The sequence below is a fragment of the Grus americana genome, chromosome 1 (assembly GCF_028858705.1).
Source record: "Grus americana isolate bGruAme1 chromosome 1, bGruAme1.mat, whole genome shotgun sequence".
In the NCBI taxonomy this organism is placed as follows: Eukaryota; Metazoa; Chordata; class Aves; order Gruiformes; family Gruidae; genus Grus; species Grus americana.
In genome coordinates this window covers 45,093,244-45,112,382 of record NC_072852.1, presented here as the reverse complement: position 1 = coordinate 45,112,382, position 19,139 = coordinate 45,093,244, and the positions used below count along the sequence as shown (strand labels likewise).

The following is a 19,139-nucleotide window of genomic DNA, read 5'->3' as shown; positions in this document are numbered from 1 at the left end:
CAGTTTAAAAGATAACTTTCCTCTTCAAAAAAGCTCTAAGTATACCTTTTATGTGTCTGTCTCTTGAAAAATGATACATTCTTACATGCAAATATTACAAAAACTATTCTATAATACAAATACAAATGTCTACTGCTGCCATAATTTCAGTAGAAAAGACAAAAATTTGCTTTAAAAATAATTTGGCTTATGAAGTCACTCTTAAATATTTAAATTTTAAATTAGATAATAAAATGAGATTAAGAAAATTGCTGAATCATTAATTATTAAGCATCAGAGAAGTTAATTTCAAAGCTACTAAAGATGCCTTTGTGATACATACATTCTTATGACAATTCTCTTCAAACAAAGCAAAGCGGCTATGAAAAAGTTGGGTCAGTCTCACCGGACTAAAAAGAAGTGTAAGAATTCACAGAAAAAGGCTCAAACTCGATGTGCTTACTAGGACAAGTGACGGAGAGCTTTAGAATGAAAAAGAAGGCAGTAAGACAACATAATAATAAGCATGCAACTCTATTTATTCAGAATGTTTAAATATCTAGCTAGTGCTTATTGTGTCACGTATGTTGTTTGCGTTACATGGCAGCTGAAACTACCTTCTAGTAATATTGACAACATTACAGAGCTAAAGTTTCCTGAAGAAAAAGTATTCTTAATAGCTGTGCCAATGTACTGCACACAAATAGATTTGTCTTTGAGCAGAAAGTAAACCTTTTTTAGGCCTTTTTTTCAGGAAAAAAAAGTATAAGCAGTCTCTGCAAAGAAATCACACACGTTTTTCCTTTGAATTCACCTATCTTCATCAGTCATCTCCCAGTTGACATCCCAGTAATTTTTAAAATACTGTTGGCTTTCCTCCTCTCAAACTAATAGCAATTATGGGCTTACTGCACCTAATTGGCAGTAAGAAAATGCAATTTGGTCATTAGGGAATAAAAATGACATCTATGCTATACATAAGCAGCCTGGGTATGTCGTTTAGTGCTTCCGTGCTGAAGGTACGTGGATCCAACTGCAAAGAATATAGGTGACCCACAGCACCATTAACACAACCTTACTCAACAATATTTCCTTTCTTTACTTTCACTCAAAGAAGAGAAGTAAAGCACTGAAATAGCACAGGAAATTAACTAAACAGTTTTGTATATGTTGCTTTCTAGTTAATTTTTAATATTAATGATGTGATTTTTTTAAAAGCATAATCATATATTGCCTTTCACAAGCACTAAACATTTTTAAAGAAATAAGGCACCTGCAGTTTGCTGCTTTAACCTATCTGTGGGCATTTAAGTGAAGAACTTGATTTTTAGAACTACTGAACTCTTACGATGCTGTTGATAGCAAGTTCACATTGCAGTGGCTTGGCAGCTCAGAAAATAAGGTGATTTCATTTAAATGCTTATATGAGAATTAAGACTTGCCACTTGAAGACAGTGGCAAAGCCTTTGGCTTTTTTGTGTAAGAATCTTCAGAAGGAATGAATTTTGTATGCTCCCTGCAGACTTACAGCTATGCTCAGTTTCAGCACCGTCAGGCTTCAAAAATTTGGTTTTTTTCCAAGTCTCTTGACTTGGAATATGTAGTAATAATCTTACAGTATTTAATCAATGAACAAATATTTGTCTATCTGTAATCTTGTTCTTCACATTTCCTAGTCTTTTGTATAAAACATCAGAATATAGATATCACTAGATCTTGATGAGCACAATCAAAACCATGAAGTTGCAAATTTCCCTATTTCAGCAGGACAATTCCAGATTCCCACTTGTCTGACTTTGAAACTAGGAAAGAAAAACATTCTCTAAGATAAAGAATGCTTTATTGCCTTAAATCTGATTTTCTTTTAAAACAGTGTATTGTTTCATGTGTGGGATTTTTTTGAAGTCTATCAAAAATCTGAATCCCACTCAGATTACTTATGATAGAGCTAGAAAAAAGCCATTTATTTGTGTTGGCAGTGGTAACTGAAGACCATATTGTCACACAGACTCAACTTTCTCTCTGGGTCAATCATCTGAAATCCACAGGGAATTAAAACTTCGTCCAAATAGAAAACAACAGAAATGAGTATGTAGGCAAAAGGCTTAACTCATAAGCACCATTGACACTTCCTAGGAACAACGGAGGAATTAATTTTTAGCAAGTTAATTGAAAGCAATATGGAGCTTAACCCTTCCTAAATATTAAAGGCCTAAGGAAAGAGAACACATGCTCATTTCTTCCATTGTACCAGGACATGTACATTCATAAACCTTGTACTCCTGGGATACAAAGCTCAGAAAGCCTATTTTTGATAGCTGATTACTAAAGGGAAACTTGTTGAAGAAAAAGGTAAGGCAGGAGCCATGCCTGTCCCCACTCAAAGAAAGAAGAAATAGGGTGATCTAGAGAAAATAATATGTGCAGACGTGTTATCTTGAATATAGACACCTACTGAATGCATAATATATAGGAAAGATGAGACCACACAAGAATTTTATATACAATATTTTTCAATATAGAGTTCTAATTGCCTGGTATTTGCAAGGGTTACAGTGTCTGTAATTCAGAAATATTTCTTGGACACTGAAATTGTAAGGGGCCAGCTGTATCAGTAAAATGTTCACAAGTCCATGGGGCCCGATGGGATTCATCCCAGAGTGCTGAAGGAGCTAGTGGATGTTACAGCAGGACCCCTCTTGATCATCTACCAAAGGTCTTGGGAGTCTAGGGAGGGCCCTGCAGACTGGAAGCTAACCAATGTTATTCCAATTTACAGGAAGGGCATGAGGGAAGACCCAGGGAACCACAGACCTGTTAGTCTAACCTCAGTTCCTGGAAATATTATGGAGAAGATTATACTGGGTACTCTTGAAAGGCATTTAAAGCATAATGCAGTCATCAGGCAGTCAACATGAGTTCACAAAGGGAAAGTCCTGTTTAACTAATTTGATGGAATGATAAGGTCACCCACCTAGTGGATGAAGGGAAGGTGGTGGATGTCATTTTTCTGGATTTTAGTAAGGCTTTTGATACTGTCCCTCACAGTCCTTCTGGACAAGTTGCCCAACTGTGGTATGAATGAGTTCATGGTGTGCTGGGTGAAGATCTGGCTGAAAGGCAGAGCTCAAAGGGATGAGTGAATGGGGCTACATCTGGCTGGGGACTGGTCACCAGTGGTGTTCCTCAGGGCTCAATTCTGGGGTCAGTTCTGTTCAATATATTATCAATAATCTCGAGACAGGAGTTGAATGAACCATTAGCAAATTTGCTGATGATACCAAACTGGGAGCTGCTGCTGACTCTCCCGAGGGACAAGATGCCTTGCAAAGGGATCTGGAGAGATTGGAGCATTGGGCAATGATTCATGGGATGAAATTTAACAAGTCCGATGTCAGATTCTGCACCTGGGACAGAGTAATGCCAGGCATAAGTATAAATTGGGAGAGGAGTGGCTGGAGAGCAGCCCTGCAGAAAGGGGTCTGGGGGTGCTGGTTGGCAGCAGGCTCACTATGTGTCAGCAGTGTGCCCTGGCAGCCCAGAGGGCAAACTGCATCCTGGGGTGCATCAAACAGCATAACCAGCTGGCCAAAAGAGGGGCTTATCCCACTGTATTCAGCCTTGGTGTGGCCTCACCTGGAGTACTGTGTGCCGTTCTGGGCCCCACAATTTAAGAAGGATGGGAAGGTCCTTGAGTGCATCCAGAGGAGGGCAACAAAGCTGGTGACAGGGCTGGAAGGAATGTCCTGTGAGGAGCAGCTAAGGACTTTGGGCTTGTCTAGTTTGGAGAAAAGGAAGCTGAGGGTCAACTTCATTGCTCTCTGCAGCTTTCTGAGGAGGGGAAGTAGAGAGGGAGGTGCTGAGCTCTTCTCCTGGGTATCCAGTAACAGGACACGTGGGAATGGTTCAAAGCTGTGTCAGGGGAGGTTTAGTGTCCGGGTTTCACATTAGTGTCCTGGTTTCAGCTGCCAGGTTAAACCATGACAATTAGGAAGCATTTCTTTACCAAGAGGGTGGTCAAACACTGGAACGGGCTTCCTGGAGAGGTGGTCGATGCCCCAAGCCTGTCAGTGTTTAGGAGGCACTTGGACAGTGCCCTTAACAACCTGCTGTAACTTTTGGTCAGCCCTGGAGTGGTCAGCCAGTTGGACTAGATGATCATTGTAGGTCCCTTCCAACTGAAAACTATTCTATTCTATTCTATTCTATTCTATTCTATTCTATTCTATTCTATTCTATTCTATTCTATTCCATTCCATTCCATTCCATTCCATTCCATTCCATTCCATTCTGAATCTGTGGCCCATTTGCTTGACAAGCTGCCTCATATGGAATGAAACAAAAGGCCCAAGTATCCACCACAAAGTGCAACTTCTCAAGGAAAGGTTTTAAGAAACAGGGACCTACATAGCTTTATCCTTGCTGCAGAAACCACTGCAAAAGTAGGGTGCCAGAGAAGTTCTTTCCCAGGTAAGCACCTGGAACAGGGACGAGCTACTTGTCTCTTGCCAAACTCGGTGGGCCCTGAAAATTTATTGATAGAGTCTATTCACAACAGATGAATGTACGCTTTGAAAAGTGACCTGGCAAACCCTATGGACATGTTAGAAAAAGTAAGCGATGAGAGGCCCCAGTATATGTATATTCAGGGTGATTAATGAACCAATGTTTAATCCAGTTTACACTGATGTGCTATATATGTTTTAAACAAGGATTGTTTTTTCCTGTTATTGCCTGTCTCATATCATCTCCATGATCATGGAGATCAATGTATGTCCCAAACATCCAAAGTTAGCATTTTGGCTTCATAAAGTAGATCTCATTTTCCACTTAATTCAGTAGGACACAATTCCTGCATGCCCTCAGAAGCTACATCCCATTAATAAATGTGAAAAAAACAAAGACTTGCTGACAGATGGTGTATAGATTTCAGCCAGTATTAGTAATTTTCAGGCACTAAAGGGTTTGTTTTTTTTTTCCCTGATGACCATTATGTCAAAAAATTACTACTGGGAACTGGGATTTGACATGAATTTCCTGATTTGAAAAAAAATGTTGACCCCCAAAAAAGTTTCAAAATTAGAAAAATGGGATGTTGGTACTTTTAAATTTGATGGTTTTTTTCTATTTAAAGTGACTTTTGTAATGCAAAATAATTCATGATTAAAAGGTTATAAAAATGCATGACATAAAATGTTTTGATTAATCTATACTAATATTCGCTGAGTTTTTGTTCATTAAACTTTTCAAGCTTTTGAATTTTTGATCTGCTGAGAATGATAAAAAATATTTCCAGTCATATTCTTACAGAACAGGAAAACCTTTTTCTATTTCTTTTTATTTCTTATGTGATACCAGCTGCACAAAGTTTCTGAGAACATGAGCCAAGATCATAGGCCACAATCCACTAAATATGAGAGAATGTCTGAAGAAACAATGTATGAGAGACAGTCAGGAAGGATCTCATGGAGCAGGCTAGAGTATCTTGGTTCTGTGGATGAACTGTGTCAGCTGCAAGTCCATGCCTTTACTGATTTATAGTAGCTAACATGATAAATAACATGTTGGCTGAGAAATGACAAAACACTTGGTTTCCAAAGCATCTCCTTCAAATGAGCACTGAATGGGATGATTAGTAGGCACAGAAAAAATCTGTACTGCTCTTTTATCACCTAAGATTTTCACACAAACTCCCCATCGCCCTTTCAGGGTAGAAAGCATACTTAGTTGGGCCAGATTTCAGCTGATTTACTGCTGTCCAAGAAATACAAACAAGCCAGCCTAGAAAAGGAGTCTGCCCACCTATGTTTTCCTCATACAATTACAAGATGCCACGAACTGAAACCAGCATTGTGCAACACAGCAAGCTTTGCAAACACAGCTGAGGTAGCTGACTAAATGCAGCCAACGTATGGCAGTAGGTTATGAAGATGCAGTGATGCACAGTCCCATTCCAAATGGATGGTAAGTTTGCAGAAGTTACACTGCAGTCACCAACATGTACTACAATAATTTAACATGTTAACGTGTCACTGCTTTAAGCACAAATCACGAGAATGATAAGGACAACACAAGAACTGGGACTATGACTGGCTTCTACATAGCTATTTCACAAAGGCAATAGGTACAAAAGTTCTTTCGTGGTGTAACTGTGGAAGTTTGAAAACAAGCAGCAGAAATATTTTAGACATTGTTGTGCAGTAAGCTGCCTTGGTGCATGCTGCCATGCATCTGCCAGCTTCTTGATGTAGCTCATCACTACCAGGAAGGATGTAGCAGTATGAAAGACAGCATTAGAGACACCTAAAATCTCTCTTTTGGCCACTGACATTATCCAGAAAAGAATCTTACACATACTGAAACAATCTTTAAAGCTAAAAAAAACCCCAACCCCAAAACATAATAAACTAAAAGTTTTGAGCAGATAAAGAATATCCAGCCCTTCATTACTACATGTATATTATCTAGCAGGGTCCCACAACATGTTTACTGACTTCAGGTTAAAAAATGGCATGAATCCTTTCCTGAGGAGCTCTCAGTTAGTGCCTGCACTTCAAACTACCACAATTTGTTGCAATGTCCAACAATGGACCTAGGCAAGGAGCCTGCTGTAGCTTCAGTGCAGCTACTGTTGGAAAAATAATAATCCAAAATTTAACAGCTGCATCCTGTACCTTACAAGAATGGATGAAGAGCAGAGTCTTTGCTTTTGGCTATTAAAGGAGTGGGGAAGGAGCAAAGAGAAAAATACAGGTGGAAGGACATGACAAACTGCAAACCAAAATGTGAGACTGACTCATTAAAATAAGGGATGATGTAACAAAAACTACTGAAGTACTCATCAGTAAAAGCCTTCCTGTGCATAAATCACATAATGAAGTGCACATAAGTATGAAATATTACAGTTTGCAATTACCCTGTAGAGTCTGAGACTATACAAATCCAAACGGCACATAATTTAGAAAGAAAAGTGGCAGAATAGTACTCCGCAAACTGATAAAGGATTTGACTGCAGGGCTATGTTGCTGAGATTGTAGTGGTATAGTACCAAACAGCTGCAGTATGAGTAGAAAAGGCAGTTTAGAAAAAATAGAGAACTTCTCTTAAGTACATACATTCTGCCAAAGGAAAGAAACAGCATGTTTCTTATGTTACATTTGCACTACATGTGCTTCAAGGATAGATTGTATATATCAGTGCTGTATTGTAATAACATGTTATAATTTCTATGTAAAAATTGGCCTGATTTATTTAAAAATAATTGTAGAACTGTTGTATCTTAACATTAGGGACTAAAAATAAACAGGATTTCATGATGACAAATACCACTGTTTGTCATCAGTATAGCTGTGAAGACTAACATTTCATTGTGATTAACTATCTAATTCAATATAGTATGGTAGCACAGATGTTAAGAGAACAGAATGGAAAACACACCACGTTGCTTCAATAATACAAAAACTTACTGGATGACAAATATCTCCTTGCGTCTAAAGAAAAATGAAGAGTATCTGGAAGTAAAACCCATTAACACTTTAGTATATGAACAAAATTAATACCATTCTTATTCAGCTAACAGTTTGGAAACAAGGCCACTTTGAAGATCCACCAAGATCATTTATACGAGTCACAGTTATTGCAGTGCATCGACAATGGTTCTGTCTCCAGGGAATGTTTTCCACTGTTATTAGCAGTTACTGGCAACACTACCTGAATGACATGTGCCCCAAACAGAACATACCACATCCATTATGTCAACAATTCCCAGATGATACATAGTATGTTCTCTCATCTGTTAGGAGCAGCCATTCCTGTGTGCACTATTTTGAAGAGGTTTGTACATGCAATCAACTTACTCTGTACCACACACATAGACATATACACACTCAAACAAAACAGGTCAACAGCTACAACCTTTCATCCTCCATCTATTCCTAGTCTGCAACAGTAGGATGCCTGACTGCTAGGGCAAGACTATTTTAGGCTTCTGATCTTTAAGGAGACTGTCTACCACAGTGTTTCATCTGACACAGCAGGGAAAATACAGGTAGGTAAAGAATGTTCACCAAACATTTCTAACTCAGTTGGATGTCATATATTATTAAGACTCGTATTTATTCAGTGAATAATATCCATATTTCTGGCAGTCAGAGAGATTTCCCTCTGATAAATATCTGTGACAATTATTTGTTGGACAGAAAATATGAATAGCTTGGAATTGCTGCATACACCTTAAAGGAGCAGATGTCAGGATAGCCAGTGTGCTGAGCTCCACGGAAACCCAGATGTTATGCAAATCTCTTTGTGAAAAGATGCTTTGTAAATGTCAATTAAACAATGACAGATTTGTTCTTAAATTAGTTGACCGGGACTTCCGGGAGTTTGACTTGTTCAAAATGCTTATGTAGGTTTGCAGTCTACACAGAACACTGAGCCATCAAAAAACCTCAGAAATTCTACATGTTTAAAAATATGTAGCCCTTTTTTTGCTAACACAATTAAACAGTGATTTGCACTTAGATCTTTATCTTGTTGTAAAAAGAGCTGAAGATTAAGTGATTTTCTAAAAGCTAGTGAGAAGTGTCTTGAGGATGGAGGTCATTCTTTGAAAGAGGATCTCAGTGACCTGTGTAAATAAGAACAGCACAAACACTTCCAAACAAGCAAAGGTCAGAGAGGGGTCATGGCTACAGCCCCTTTGGACTACTGTTTTGCCTAAGGAGTATGCTTACCGTGTAAATCTCTCATCCTTCAGCTCCAGGTCTGCCACTGTGATCAACTGATCCAGTTTAAACTTAGTGTCAATAATTTCAGCATCTCGTGGGGAGTATGTGCCTCCCTCTTTTTGCTTTTGCCGAATTCTAAACAGAAAATAATAGTGAAAAATAAACAAGCAAAAGATTTAAGGACACATATGTCAATACTTTGATTAGACAAGCTGAAACTGAAAAATGGTTGCCAGAAATCCTTCCTGGGTCTTTATTCTGCTCTCCCTTCCAGTGTAATTTAGTCAAATCCAACAGTTACATTGTCTAAAATTTACATGGAAAGAATCTAGCTTGTGTATTCTTTTAGTTTTCCTACATAAATTCTTTGGCAATGCCTGAAAGATGCAGCTGAGGAGAAACAGAACTTCTGGTGAATGAGCAAAGTAACATCATGTATGCAGTACCCAGTCTGTTTCTTTACATGGGCATTTTGTTCACAATTTGAATTAGAGGTCAATTTCTCTTTCACATGTGAGACTTACATAGGTTTAATTGTTAAATTTATTAGTAAGAGAAAATACAGAATTTAGAGTATTTACTTCGTATCAAGATGTCAACAGGGCTAGCCATCATGCTAACTTCAGACAACTGACGTTCTGATCTGTATTCTCACCTCAACAGAGAAGTGGCTCTGAAAGGGTAAGATAGGCTACTGCTATGATTTACCCTCTAGAGAAGCTTGTTTTTCTCCTTCTTCCATGGAGCTTAGCCCCAATAGCTAAAGCTAGCCTTTGTGAGTCCCTCCCTAAGTTTCTACATACAAGAAAAAAAAAAAAAAAGGAAAATGCAATACATTTTGAAATGACAGCTTGGTTCCATTTATAGAACTGTTTCAACTCATCATTAAAACATTTTTGAGTGTTTGCAAACATGGTATGGTAAGGATACATAAATCTCACCTTGCAAAAGCATATACTGCAGCCACCAAAAGAACAACTGAAAGTATACACAAAGTAACAGCAAGGATAACTTCTACAGATCTTCCTGACAGTCCTTCGCCTGCAACAGAAAGTGGAAATTTAATACTTCATAGATTAGTTATAATTTTTACATTTCTGACAGGGTGAAATCAGGGAGTGATGAGAAACAGGCACTTTTTTCTCAATACAACTGCATCCATTTTGTGTCAGTCAAAGAAAGGAAAGAAAAATATAACAAAACCAGAAACTATTTAATGGTTCCAAAGCATTGCTGATCTATGTAATACATAATTCTAATAGTATATGTCTACATTCATATATGCAGCCATCCGCTTGTGCTTTTCAGGTTTACCCGCTAAACAGGTTAAGGTAGGTCTACACTGCAGTGACATCAGTCTGAGCAGTAGCCTGAGCTGAGCTCCTGCTTCAGCCCCCATGCAGCCAAGAACAGACACACTGCTCTATCAGCTAGAAAGAATCAAATTCCAGAAGTGGAAAAGGAAGAACCACAACTCTAAAGCTATGAGGTTTGCAGCCATCACTCACGGGTACAAAATAAAAGATGCTTTTTGGAGATACTCTTCTCAGGGTGCTGAAGGAACCCACCTAGTGATCGGCTCTGAACTGTCTGGATTACTCTGCCTCACTGACCATTAACTCATGCTCTTTATTTATGTGGGAACTGGTGACATTGTTAGAAATAACCACCAGCAAGTAAGAAGTTATCATAAAGATCTTTTTGATAAAAAGGTAAAGCTGCTGGTATTCTAATTAATCCTTCTGGGTGAGAATGAAGGCTCTTTCAGAGGCCATTTAGACTAGCAGTTTCTCTTTTTGAACCTCTTTGGTGCTAAATTTCTGAGACTCATTTAATTTCTCACCCTTCCTGATAATCCTGTTCTTATCTCAAAAACCTCAGCCTTTTTTTTCCTTAGGCATACAGTGAAAACAAGAGTAGCAAGGGATTGATTACTACTGCTAGTATTTTTCATCTATGCTGACACTCACCTCCACTTGCCAATCCACTGTAGAAAATCTAGCTGCTGTCCAGCCTCCAGGAAGGACAGAAAAATGTCCTGCTTCCTGCCATATGAAAGTGAGATTTCCTACTCAGGGGACAACATCCTCCCATGAACACACTAGGAAACACTGAAGTCCTGGCTTTGTTTCTCTCAAAAGGCCCTGATTTTTGCATTAAAGAGTATAGTGCAGATGATCTGTACTGCATTTGCATTGGAGAACATGATTAAAATTCAAAATAATCCTGATTTAGCTGAAAAAAAAGGTCTTAAAACAGCAGGATGCAATTTTGTAAGACCAAGTGCATGGTTCTACACGTAGGCAGGAATAATCAGGTACAATAATACAGCATATTAAACAGTAGGTTAGGGAGCAATTTATCAGAAGAAAGTGTGAGATTATTGTGGACCACAAACAACATGAATAGGCAATATCATGCCTATATGAAATGATAGATATGATGCTGTGATGCACAGAATTACGTATAGTTTCCAAAACACCTGAAATAATTCCTCCACCGCATTAGTAAAGTCTCAGGTGCAACACTGAAACCTACAAGGTAAGAACAATTTAGGCCAAGGGAAGCCAACAGAAAAGAAAAGCAAGTATACAGACAACTGTTGCAAAGAGAAGAAGAATTAATGTCCCTGCCACTCACTAATTTCTGTGATAAGGTACTAATCTTAGTAATGTGGAAGAAGAACAGAAGACTTATCTCCTGAGGCCCTCTACAACAGTTCTATCTATATTCCAGTGAACAGTGAAGTCAATGTTAAACGCTACAGTTAACCAGTCCAAGCATTTATTAAACAAGTCCAATGTTACTCAACAAAATACTGCTGACAGAATACCCACCAAGAATAAAAAAATACATTTTCTCTTACTTCTTTGCAACAGGGAAGGATTAGATGTCTGTAAAGATGATCATGGGCAAAGGGAAGGACACAAAACAGATTTGGCATAGTAGGAAAAATAGGAATTCTAAAACTAGCATGCAGTCCTGACATCATGTATAATTTTGAGAAGCTGCCACTCAATACATGATGATGACAAACTGCAATAATGCAATATCATAAGGTGGGTTTCTATGCAAAAGGCAGAGTCAGGAAACCCCATTTTGAGTACTTACTGTCTCATCGACTTTGTATTTCACATGGAAAAAGGCTACACTTACACAGGACTACCAGCTGCCCCACAATGATTTGCTGAACCAGCTATCAGAGTTTATGAAAAGGTTATAAGCTGCCTTGATGTACTAGAAGTTTAAACAGTATTTGTCACCACATCTTAATTATCTCCTGGAAAAATCCTGACCTTTGATTGCAGTATGGACGTTACTTTTGCAATGTCAGTCATGAGTTATGAGGAAGAAACTCCACTTCTCCAGCTCAAGCGGAGAGTTGTGGTACTCCAAGTATTGTTGAGTGGGAGGGCCATATTAAAATGTATCCTTTACTATAATTAAAACCATTATTGCAGCTGTGCATTCCAATAAATTCTGCTTCAGTGTTCCTCCCTAGCAAAATTCCTCTTGTTTAACAAGAACATCTGATGCCTGTCACAGAGAACTCTCTCATAGGTTTTCCATATTTTTTTCTACTTCAAACATATTTAACATGCAGTATGAAATTCCACAGATATAAAGTTAGCTTTCTGGTTTTCCAGATCAAAGACTTACTATTCTACAAGTAGATTTAGAAACCGAAATAATCTAGACATGAATACCTCTGCCAAAATTCAAATTATCTACTAAAAAGAAAGTATCATGTTGGAAAACCACAAATTTCAGTGATTATTACAAAGAAGATCATTACTGCAAAATGAAACTGCAATTCTGATATCAGGCAGCATAAATTTCTGCTGAAAAGATACTGTTGTTACAAGTGCAATAGAAGTCATTGATCACAAAGATACCAAAGAGCTGTTGATCTTTCTGGTATGCTTTCTGGGTTATGCTTCAGGAGCAAGTCTGAAGTTCATATAACCAAAGCATGTTCTACAAAAAAACACTTGGGCAAAGTTCCTCAGATTATATGTTTCAAGGGAAAATGTGTCTGAAAGAATCTATCTTCCTTTATTCACTTAATATGACATTGGTAATGGCATTGCCGGTGCTGTATCTTCAAAGCCACTCAACTGCAGTACCTGCATCACTTGTGATATATCAATTTGATGTTGATTTCACAACACTTTTGTAAGAAAGCATAGAAGGAAGTGTTACTTTTCTGTCCACTTAAGTTTTTTTTCTTGTTGGATAGACTATGAAATTTAGAAGTTAAGGCCAGACAAGAGTTTGCTGTAGCGCTCATTTTAAAAGCAGTGCTTGATGTTAAACTTTAGCAGAGAAGGCACTGGAATATGGGTATCACGAGTCACGGATATCTGAGGAATTTATCAGGGCTATTTTTGTTTCCTATTACATTTTATTGAGCATACAAACAGATCTTGCTTCTTTATGATCTACACCGAAGGAGAAAGTGTCACAAGTTTTCAGTAACAATACAGAAGCAAGTTAATTACAGTATCTGCCTCCTACAAGTATAATTTCTCTTTTTTTTTTTTTGTCCCTTGATGATTTCTTTAAGCATTGCAGAGTTTTCTGTTAGAAAGGACAAAGTTGCCTGGAGGACTGGATACAGACCCATTTCTAGTAAACTTGTTTTCCCTGATTGGACATGTAGTCTTTCCCTGACTGGGCAAGCTATTTGCTTCATTGGCTTAGAACTTTTAAACTCAGAACATATAAAAACAACTTTTGTGTGGCACTTTTAAAACACTCAGAGCTAGAGAAATAGTGCCAGATCCTTTCAGAATATACAGGTAGTGAATTTGCATTTCAAGATCTTCAGTATCAGATCATGTAACAAATTTCTAACATGGATTAAATGAATAAGGGAGCTCATATCACAGAAGATGAATGCCAGCTGAAAAATATGTGCCCACTAAAATTCTTCTGGGTACTCATCCAGTTGTCTTGGGATCCCTTTTCAGAAAGTCAGGGCTAATGCTTAGCTAAGTAAGTTTTGGCGTACCAATATATTAAAATAACTTACAGATCTTATTGCAATCTGCTACAACAGTCTTCATTCCCAATTTTGGGGATAGATCAACTCTGTCATGGAGAAATTTATGCTGGATTTGAGACCCCATAACAGCTGGACTATTGCCCAGTGGCAACAGAACCAGATGAGTTCCATTAGACAATATTCATTTATTAATTAATGCAGAGCTTTGTTTGCATCTAAAGGACGAAGGACTAAAAGGTCATGTCCTCAGATGAGTTGCCACTAGAAGGAATGATCTGCAACTCAGAGGTTTCCTACACTAGGCTCATTGGAAAATCTTTACATCCACCGGAGAGGGAAACTGCACAAACAGTATAGCTTCTGGCAGTTCACCAATCGAGATGATCTATCCTGGCAAAATTGTATTTTCATTCTTATAACCGAATCTCTGCTAATGAACTTTGTCAATACAGCTTTTTTTCTTTAACAGTCCAGGCTGAGGTAAGACCTCCTGACATCCTCAAAAAGACATATAAGGGAATGGATATGTTCCCTCCCCAGGCATCGACCATTCTGGTTAAGCTGGGTCCAACAAAAATAGAGATTATTTACCTCAGGGAAACCAGTCTACTAAAAAGAAACGTGGAAATGTCTAGATTCTTTGGAAATAGAGAAATACTTTAATAAATTACACTCTCCTTACCTAAAGTTTTGACAGGGTCAGAATAGTCAGAATCTGTAAACTGTCCTTTAACGTTAGTTGCTCTGAACTTAAATCTATAAAATAAAACCAAGAAAAATAATGAAATAAAAGTTTATGTGCATTTCCTTAAATAGCATTTAATTTAGAAGCCAAAATCTGTTTTTCCAGTTTTAGTATAATATAAACTGGAATCATTATTCACCTGCAAAAGTGACATCAAGGACTCAATCAAACTATATGAATTATTTATGTCAAATCTGGGCTTATTTAATTTAGGAACTCAGTAGGCATATTTTGTTACCTGAAACATTTAAAAAAATTTCATCTCCCATATTTATGATTCAGCCAAAAAGTTTAAAATTAAGACACATGAAGATCATTTCGATCTCCACATTTTTATAATTGAACTATTTGTTTTGTATGTTTGTATAAAAGTATATTTCACTTAAATCTTTCTCTTAGACAAACATAGAGACAAATGTACTTACAGGTACTGCTTTCTTGGTTTCAGTGGGCCATTACATATTTTGTCTTGACTGCCTGGTATCATACATGTAGCATCAGCACCTATGACGTATATCTCTTCTTTGCCACTCAGATCTTCTTTTCCTTCTATACATGGTGGGTTTGGAAAGCCTTCATTTGTAAAATATGGCCTTGGTCTGTTGAAGTAGGCATCATACCACTTAGTAACATTCCCATCATGCTGAGCTATCGTAAAGAAAAGAAATAATCAGAAACAATTTACATTCTAACCAGACTGTAATTAAAGAAGTTAAATAGGAAATTATTTTTTTTAAGAGTTTAGCATGCTATCAGTGCCATTACACAACTAAGTCTATAAGTGTATTTGCACTTGAACCCAAATTTCTTTATTATCCACACTATCCATATTTTGCTCACTCAGTCAACAGAATCACAACTAGAAAAATTCAGGGGCAGTCTTGCACATGAGCTCTGCCTGTAGAGGATATCAGTTGTGCAAGTCACTTCACTTTGAAACTGAGCATGGCTAGGAAAGACAGTTAAAAAGCGTTTACTCTAAAGACAGTAGACTGTTTCATAAATGAAATTACTAGATTTCCATAAGTGTTCAGTACCCAGCAACTCAGGAGAAAAATCTTCAAAATTTGTTGCTTAACATGGTATTTGCATACCTATCAGTTCAAGAGAATCTTCACAGCAGTAGCTATGAAGTAAATGTCTGTAGGACTAGTGCTCAAATGCAAAATTGAGAAAAAGATGAGAGACTTCATGTGAATTCACTTAATGTGAATGCTTTATTTCTATACTTTGAAAGCAAGCAACACAGGGGAATTAAATACCTGGAATTTGTCCTTCTTAGGTAAGCCTGACCACATGATGTCCTATCATGAAACTCCCACTCACATTGGTAGGCAATTACTCAAAAGAGTATCATGGCACTGTTCGTATAAGTAAATGTTCACCAGTCCGTACAAGGGAATACACATTCTAACCCACAGTCCACAGAAGGGATTTATATAAATCCCTCTGCCCCCGTTATGAAATGGAAATATCAACTGCACATGACTGCATTCTTTTACAGGCAACGCTAATAGCAAAAGAAGAAAAACCTTGAAAAAAAAAAAGTTTCACATTTATTTACCTTTCAAAAATGCCAAATGTTCTTCAAGGAAATAGGAAATAAAGAAAATGCATTGATAACAATAGGGCCAGAATAATGGTGACTTCAAACAGTATGGATGACTCTTTGTTGGCAAGTGTTCCCAAAATCCAGTACCCAGCCCACATATGTTGTGAAAGACACTTTGCTCTTAGTACCGTTGCCACAGCTAAAGTGACTCTGTTAGCTGTTTTCTAATGTGAAATTACCGAGACCCAAGAAAAGAAGTAAAAGAGAAAAGACAAACAGCATGAAAATTAAAAAAAATTAAAAAACCCTGAAAACAATTTTCAAGAGAACTTATAAAATTCTACCTCCGGCTTCCACAACAAGAACTTGTATCTTCTTGATAGGGCCATGATCATCACTGTAATAACATATTGGCATTCTGATTGTAATTGTTGTAGCTGTGACGAGTAATGCCCCATTGGTATCATAAACTGGTGCTGGTTTCTTTTTAGGTCGTGGTGGTTCTGTTTTTAAACAAAGATATACCACAGAGTTTTGTTTGAAAATGTTTTCACTACAAGTACTTTGTTCAGGTACATAGCTGTGTTATGCAAGACAAATCTTCAGCATATTTTCAGGGACTACTTAATGTTCTACTTAATGCCTTAAGCCTCTAAAAACTTTATTCTGATAAATGCCTCTGCATATCAGTTTTCAATTAAAAGAGAAAACAGTAAACAGTCTTAGTTTTTAAAAGATTTCAATTTCAATGATTGTACCTATTTCCACAGCTGTGATACTGTATACTTAGCTATACCTCTGTGATATTCTTCTAAGCCGTTTGCTGATGGTAACTAAAATACTGAAGTCAATATGATTACTTCTCTGAGTGTGCATATGGTTTACAGTATCATTCAGATATGAATAGTAAATGGTCAGTGACACGCAGCAAACTTGAGCACTGCAACTCAAGGCTATCAGTTATGTGTTCCTGTTCCTACATTATGCAGCCTATAAATAATAGACAAAGGCACACTGCTGTGTACTCACAGGTAGAACAGCAATTTCTTCAGGATTTATAGAGATTTCAGATAAAGGGCACTTTATGAGACATACCTTTGATATCCATGGTTATTTTCAATTGAATTTTTGGCCCTGCACCAGCACCATTAATTGCATACACCTTAAAAAAACAAACACTTGTTTGAATGAGTATTTGTAATAGCTCCAACTTGCCCAAATCTGGATATATTTGAAGTAACAATGAACGCTGAAACACTTCTTATGTCATTCATACTTTGCTAGAACTTCATATTTCTTTACAGTCCTAAGTATAATAACACTTTATTGCTTGCAATGTAGGTCTTACAAAAAGGAGAAAAACAAGCCCACTTAAACAATTATGTCACCTCCTCACATGTCCTAGTCTCTGATTATTTGAAAGGACTTCATGCACATACTTGTAGCAAGCTCCCCTTGCTGACCTGGACCCTTCATCCAAGCCAAATGAGCAATGCAAGTGGTGGAATTAAGGGAGAGATTTAGTCTTGTACCTGTGATGATGTGTCACAGGATGCTTTGCTTGCACACGAACCAGTGGTCCAGAGTACAAAGCTAACCACCAGTGATGTGTCCTGCTCCTACTCCCTTCACCCTCTTCATTGCTCCCCTCGTTCCTCAGACTTGTCTCTCTTCAGACTCCAGCTGACTTTGTCAGCATAAAAATCTCACATTCAGCCTGGGTTTGTGTTCCCTCTTCAGACTAACCTCTCACTCATATCATAGAAAAAATCCAAAGAAAAAGTATCAGTTCTTACGCTGACATTATACGTATGTCCTCCTTTTAGTCCTTCAATCATGGCAGTGACTGACTGATCCGTTTTATCAATGACACTAAGGTTGTGGATCCGGATGGCAGTGGGGTCATCTTCATTGTACACCATAGCTTGATACACCTGAATATTTCCATTTGGTTCAGATGGTGGCACAAATGTTACTTGGAACTTTGTTACTTCATCTGGTATCTTCTGAAATGTTATGTTGTTAGGTGGGTCTTCAGGCACTGAAATAAATATTTCAATGATCCACTTAATCAGTTTACTACTATTGCTATTAGAGTAAAACCTGAAAAATTACAAATTATATTTTTGCATATCAGTATTATTTCATTGGCATTTTCTGTTTTAATTAAAAGATCTCAAATACTTACTGTATATGTAAATATTTATAGAGACAATGACAAGTTAAATATTTAGTGAAATACTACTCTTAATGATAGCATTTCATGCTGCAAATATTAAAAATAATTATTAGATAACCCTCAGTAGTCTCTGCTCAGAAAAGTTTCTTCAGATTTTCTACTCAGAAAGCCTGAAGACATTATTATACCTTGAAATACAACCAGGGTAAACAAATCCTTGCATAGGCTGACAAGCAAGAAACAAGCGTTAGTCTTGAGTATCCCTTTCTGAAAGCCCTCTGTCAACAGCAAGCTCCCTCCCAACGTATAAACAAGCCACCGTGGTCCTACGAGTCTCTGCTTATCATGGATAACTTTAGGAAAAAAACTTTCCACTAGCTAATGCCCAGACACAAACACAACAGTTATTTTTCCCAAAGACAGTTTTATGTCAAACGCTTATTCCAGTAGCTTATTCTCAAGACAGCAAAAGTATAAATCATTTTCCCAATGTCCCTAGCTGAAAGAAAAGGCTGTAACATTCTTTCCAGGCAGCTAAGTATTTATTGCTCTACCTGCACAGACAAGTATGTAGCATGACCTCTAAACAGTGAAATCAAGCAACTGAAGGTAAACACATTCCCTCAGCCAATTCCAGTTTTTTTTTACACCAGCCAACAAATGCTTACTCAGGTTTCTCTGGAGTATGTCTATGTGAATTGGTCCTAACTCAGCCATATGCTAGACTGTACAAACCAGATGAGATGAGATGAGATGAGATGGAAAAAAATAACTGTTCTTCTCTAAGGTTACTGCACCTCCTAATGTATCACATTTTTACGTAAGAGAAAGGGCTACCAAAAAAGATAGCTCACAGGACAGACCCGGCTACTACCTAATTTAATCTTCATTAATTTTTCCACAGTAAAAGACTGTATCAGCCTCCAGGGATATAAACAGGTCATGAAAAC

The 19,139-nt window shown here is 37.5% G+C and overlaps 1 protein-coding gene across 10 annotated transcripts in view; it reads right to left on the bottom strand.

Annotated features, from left to right (window-relative positions):
* PTPRQ (protein tyrosine phosphatase receptor type Q) overlaps positions 1 to 19,139 on the bottom strand; it is a 141,977-nt gene that overhangs the window by 20,279 nt on the left and 102,559 nt on the right. For 9 of the 10 annotated variants that reach the window (XM_054832907.1, XM_054832917.1, XM_054832945.1 and 6 more), the window contains 8 exons: positions 17,807 to 18,051; positions 17,106 to 17,172; positions 16,355 to 16,513; positions 14,884 to 15,106; positions 14,396 to 14,469; positions 9,647 to 9,746; positions 8,712 to 8,840; positions 7,446 to 7,490 (listed from right to left, as the gene is read on the bottom strand). In XM_054832907.1, the coding sequence (XP_054688882.1) occupies positions 7,446 to 7,490; positions 8,712 to 8,840; positions 9,647 to 9,746; positions 14,396 to 14,469; positions 14,884 to 15,106; positions 16,355 to 16,513; positions 17,106 to 17,172; positions 17,807 to 18,051 (1,042 nt within the window). The remainder of the gene's footprint in view (positions 1 to 7,445; positions 7,491 to 8,711; positions 8,841 to 9,646; positions 9,747 to 14,395; positions 14,470 to 14,883; positions 15,107 to 16,354; positions 16,514 to 17,105; positions 17,173 to 17,806; positions 18,052 to 19,139) is intronic. The other variant, XM_054832924.1, reaches the window with a different exon arrangement.